Below are 5,334 nucleotides of genomic sequence, written 5' to 3'. Positions count from 1 at the left end.
TTTGAAATTCATGTTGACTAATTCCAAATAGATCAAAGTACAGGAGTATGAACACGTTTTGACCTATATAAAATAGTAAAATAAATTTTTGAGTATGATATATCCAAATGCAAGATTTGTCTTCTTCATATTTAACATTAAAAGATATACATCATAAAATGCGAAACATTGTATCCCGGCTTGGTATTGTTTTTCTCACATGCATAGAAAACATTTGTCTTATCCATATTTTCTAGTAAAAGATGTGTACATAGATGAAAACCAAAACAGGTTTGCAATAAGGTGCACATCACAATTCAGGCTTGAAACTGAAGATGGGAATTGAGTTTGTTGGGTATGCAATGCAGTTAAACAGTTAGCTTCAGCTGGAATCAAGGTGATGCTCACTGCAAGAAATTAAGTAATTGAAAATTTGTGTTGTTAAACGACCAAATTAAAAAATTTAAAATTCATGCTGACAAATCCAAATGGATCAAACTTCAAAGTATGAACACATTTCCATCTCTATAAAATAATACAACAAAATTTTTAAATAGAACACAAGAAAATGCAGCATATGTTTTTTCATATTTAATATTAAAAGAGTTGCAGCCCGATCGGGAATTATCGTCAACTTTTGTCTTATTTATAGTATTTACTCTGAAAAGTATGAGATTGACAACCACAACAGGTTTGCAATAGCTACCTTGAAAGTTGAAACTGAAGATGGGAGAAGCTACAGAAAGGTATAGCACATTGGCATTGTTGCTGCTTCTTTTTTCTTTTTTGTGTTTGGTTTTCAAACTATTGAACTTAAATCTTACATTTTCTGAATCCCTTTAACCTTTGTGGGATTGAGTTTGTCAGGTATGCAGTTGTGACAGGTGCAAACAAAGGAATTGGATTAGAGATAGTTAGACAATTAGCTTCAGCTGGAATCAAGGTGGTTCTCACAGCAAGAAATGAAGAAAGGGGTCTCAAAGCACTGGAAACAGTCAAGGACTCAGGTCTATCTCACCTTGTACTGTTTCATCAAGTGGATGTGGCTGATGCAACAAGTGTAGCTTCTCTGGCAGATTTTATCAAATCTAAATTTGGGAAACTTGATATTCTGGTAACACGCAACTTTGATACTCCTCTCCTTTTATGTTTTATTGGTTTTAAATTAAAGTTTGTCACAACAATTCTATAAGTCTGCATGTTTGAGCTTCTGTTAAAAAAAATGAAAGAAGGCACTCCTTAACATGATGAACTACAGAAATGAGAAACACATGCTCTATTTGTATGATTCTTGTTGGAAAGTCACCTTAATTGCGGTCACCCCTAGCCCACCTTAGATGTGGTAGGTAGCCCTGGGCACAAGGGGGTGTGTTGGAGATCTTACTCTGACTAGTGATATGGTCAAAATAAAGTATATAAGTGGGGAGACAACCCTCATCTTTCAATCCAATTTTGTAGGGTTAAGTTAGGCCCAAACCCATTTGTAAGAATTCTGAATATCCATTTTTGCTCTTGTCTTAGTTTGCATTGCATGTTAGTGTCCTCATCTTTCTGTTGCTGTTATTCATCCTTAGAATATGTTAGTTGTGTGAGTCTGCATGCATACTTCTTCTTGTTAGCCATTGTTATTAAAGTTTGAATATTTCTTGGACTTATCATAGTTATTCCTCTTGCTGAATGTCCACAATACGTTTGTTCCTTCGCCATTCCATGTTTAAGAAATGGAAAATTTTTATTTTCTTAGTATTGAATGTTCACAAGATAGGAAGATTCGTCATGTTTCATTGCTTGGAAGCTTTAACATTCTCTGCTAGTTACTCTTCTGATGCTGGAAAAGGTTTTTTCATTGGATAGGAATTGTTCAGTGCTGTTATAGTGAATTAAAAATTGCTTTTAATGATACTTCTAATATAAAAGGGTCACTAAGGGTTATAACGAGGTTCAGAATTTTATTTACCTCAAATGCAATTCTGCATGTTAAGAATGTTTTAGACTTTTTATTTTCTTACTTTTCATTAATTGGCTTAAACCGTCTTCACTATGTGATGACTATGCTTCTTGTATTCTGTTAATATTTTGTATTAAGTAAGCTCCAGTTGCGATTTAATCAATATGACAGATTTCTTTCATATCTAGTTATTGAATTATGATAAATTTTCTTGATTGCTTTGAAGGGAATCTCATGACCTCTCATTTTGATGTTTGCATATTTCATTAAGAAAATTTGTTCAATGCAGATTAACAATGCAGGGATTAGTGGAGTTGTAATTGATGACACTGATTTAATCACTACAGTCATCAAGAATCGTGGGGTAAGTATCTTGGTTGTGTTCCGAAATCTAGTTAATACAAGTGGAAAGTTGCAGCATCCATGCTCCCACACTCTTTTTTGGGTTATGGGAAAAGCTAGATGTGAACTCTCATAATGAGCATGGTCCTCTATAATGCACTGAAATTGGATTACTAAAACTTTATGTTGATTGTTGAGGTCTCACATTGACTATAGATATAACGAAAGTAGAACTATCTTTTGCCATTGAGTTAAACCTAACTCAAATTCTGGATTGTGTGAAAGCATTTTATCAATGTTTATATGTCAACCTTTCTTATCATGCTTATCTTATAACTGTTAAGAATTTTGGAATTGGCTCTTCTTTTGCTATGTTATAGTATATGAGAAATCTGGAAGGTTATGATTCTTTTATTTTGAGGCAGGGGACGTTGTTTTTTGAAAAAGTTATGTGATTGAGTATTGAGTTGTCATTATTTTTCAGGCTAAACCAGAATATGATGGGACAAAGGGAGTAACTCATACATATGAGTTAGCCGAAGAATGCTTGCAAATAAATTACTATGGCGCTAAAAAAACTACAGAATCCCTTATGCCCCTCCTCCAATTATCTGATTCGCCAAGAATTGTGAATGTCTCATCCTCTCTGGGACAGTTAGAGGTAGGCTATTACTTCTGACGCCAATAAATTATTATTATTATTATAAACTCAGATGGAGAAGAGTGAAGGGAGTGAGTTCTTACTATTATCGACTTTAAATACTAGTTAAATCCAGATTCATCTGTTCTGAATAGTTGATAAATAGCTATTCCATATGATATGCAATGTAACCTTGACTTTAAACAGAAATGGTAACATCTCCAATCATCTCTCCTTAAAGGCTCTATAAATTATAATAGGCATAGATGCACATATATGTATTTTTTGCCTTTTTTCTACAACTAGCTAAGAAGTAGTCATTGTAATATACTTAAAGAAATCTTATTTATGGTAGTTGGAAATAAGCCTGGTTACAAGAAATGGATCTCCGCTAATCTGAACTCATGATTGTTAATAACAGCTCTAATTATCATTCAATATGATGTTGAAGCAAAATTTTCAGTTTCATTTCTTGCATATTTTCAAAATAAGCCTGGTTGCATGAGTTTTATTGCTTAATCATGTCAAATTCAGAGTTTGCCAAAAGGATCATGGGCCAGAGGAGTCTTCAATGATGTTGATAACCTTACTGCAGAGATAGTGGATGAAATATTGAACAAGTTTCTCAGAGATTTCAAAGAAGGTTCATTGGAAAGTAAAGGCTGGCCTAAGTATCTGAGTGCCTATATTGTCTCTAAAGCTGCTATGAATGCCTATACTAGAATCCTTGCAAAGAAATACCCTTCATTCTGCATCAATAGTGTTTGCCCTGGCTACGTCAAGACAGATATAACTGCCAACACCGGCATCTTAACAGTTGAAGAAGGTGCTGCTAGTCCTGTGAGGTTAGCACTGCTTCCCAATGGAAGTCCATCAGGGTTCTTCTACTACAGGAGTGATGTGGCTTCGTTTTGATTAGTAATGCAATGTTATGGTTTGAGGACAAACTGCATTGCTTTTGGTTGTCAATTTACGATTCTACATCACACAATGCTTATTGAGCCTATTTTAAGCACATTATATAATGTATTTTACTTGTGTTGTTTGGTTCTTAAGAAAATTAGTATTACTTTTATTTTTATCTCCTGAAATTGTTTATGCAATAAAAGTTTTACAAAATAGTGGAAGTTCAGGAGCCTCAAACTGAGTAATTTGGATGCATTTCTAAGAGGCAAAAGAAAACATGATTTTTATTTTAATTTCCTATTTGATATAGAAACTTCTTGTTGTTAGCCATTGTTATTAGACTTATTAGACTTTAAATGTTACTGAGAGCCAGAGTGTCTTATAGTTACTGTTCCAAAAGTTGGATTATACTACCTACATAAAAGACAAATTCAATTTAAGTTATGAAAAACTAAAACTGGACTGAAGCGCTTATATCACTCACATAAGTAGTTTTGCTTAGTATGTTCTTCGACGGACAATTAATATGACACCAGAATCTTACAAGGCACCTTTTTCTTATAGGTTACTCTCATCCCAATTTCATGAATTATGATCATTGGCAAACCAGGTTGCTTCACAGCACAGCTAACCAGGTTGCTCTCATGTCACCAGCGGAGGTCGAGTTGCCAGGCTCCCAAATCAATCACTCGCTGCCACAGAAGGGCATGTCGTCCAAGTCCAATAGGTGCAAGCGATGGAGCCAAGAACACAGGTTGTTTCTGCTTGGGCTTGAGAAACATGGAAGCGGAGATTGGAAAAACATTTCAAGAATCATTGAAACAAGAACCCCACTTCAAGTTGCTAGTCATGCCCAAAAGTATTTCCTTCGTCAGGCATTGGGCGATAAAGCCAAAAGAAGAAGCATTAATGACATATGATTAACTGTTTGTTCAAAAGTACAACGATAGTTAACATTGATGTTTGTTCATTAACAATGTTAGGAACCTGTCTTAGAAACTCTTTTGTGTTTGAAGGTTGCATTGCATGCTTTGTTTACTCTTGGAAATTTTCAAGAATGTCAAAAGATTATATACGAACTTTTGTTTTCTATTTGGAGAGATTGGATATTGTTACCGGCTGAAAAAGAAATAATATAATGCATGTTATGAGTTGTTTCTCTTGATTCCTTCTGGTGTGATTTCTCTTTGGAGAGGCAATACTGCTAATGTTATCAGATACTTCCTCACTCAGGCTCTGAACTTTGCTTTTAAAAAGGACAAAGTTGCCTGCTGGAAGTGCCTACTTGATCTTCATCTTTATTAACAGAATGAAAAATGTTTTTAATTGGATGTAAAGTGGTAACTCGTCAAGCATAATGATCCATAATCCCTGGCTATCTCTCCCTATGCTTTCAGAAATAGGCCTTTCATCAAACACTAAACAAATGCACTAGAAATGTCTAGAGAATTTAAGTAAAGAAAGAAAAAATTGTACCTGTAACATATATTGATTCTAGTTGTTACTGAGAACAGAAGCC

General features: G+C 34.5%; 1 protein-coding gene across 3 annotated transcripts; it reads left to right on the top strand.

Moving 5' to 3' along the window:
• Nucleotides 1-275: 275 nt before the first annotated feature.
• On the top strand, nt 276-4,814 carry LOC100807079 ((+)-neomenthol dehydrogenase). 3 transcript variants are annotated; one of them, XM_006583270.4, is made up of 7 exons: nt 276-376; nt 671-725; nt 847-1,093; nt 2,217-2,291; nt 2,754-2,930; nt 3,444-3,754; nt 4,470-4,814. In XM_006583270.4, exons 2-7 carry the CDS (start codon nt 706-708, stop codon nt 4,540-4,542), a joined length of 903 nt encoding a protein of 300 aa, XP_006583333.2. In that variant the 5' UTR covers nt 276-376; nt 671-705; the 3' UTR covers nt 4,543-4,814. The 3 variants fall into 3 exon arrangements, with proteins under 3 accessions (XP_006583333.2, XP_006583334.1, XP_040872830.1); XM_006583271.4 differs by lacking the exon at nt 276-376 and having other exon boundaries at nt 575-725; nt 4,380-4,814; XM_041016896.1 differs by lacking the exons at nt 276-376; nt 4,470-4,814 and having other exon boundaries at nt 575-725; nt 3,444-3,950.
• Nucleotides 4,815-5,334: the final 520 nt, after the last annotated feature.

The sequence above is a fragment of the Glycine max genome, chromosome 7, assembly GCF_000004515.6.
Source record: "Glycine max cultivar Williams 82 chromosome 7, Glycine_max_v4.0, whole genome shotgun sequence".
Classification (NCBI taxonomy): Eukaryota; Viridiplantae; Streptophyta; class Magnoliopsida; order Fabales; family Fabaceae; genus Glycine; species Glycine max.
This window is presented reverse-complemented; position numbering and strand designations above follow the sequence as displayed.

Excerpts from the sequence above, each read along its gene's own strand:
- LOC100807079 (XM_006583270.4), top strand. The coding sequence starts at position 706 with ATGGGAGAAGCTACAGAAAG. Across the intron at positions 1,094-2,216 it reads TTGGGAAACTTGATATTCTG|ATTAACAATGCAGGGATTAG; the intron begins GTAACACGCAAC and ends TGTTCAATGCAG. Across the intron at positions 2,931-3,443 it reads CCTCTCTGGGACAGTTAGAG|AGTTTGCCAAAAGGATCATG; the intron begins GTAGGCTATTAC and ends TGTCAAATTCAG.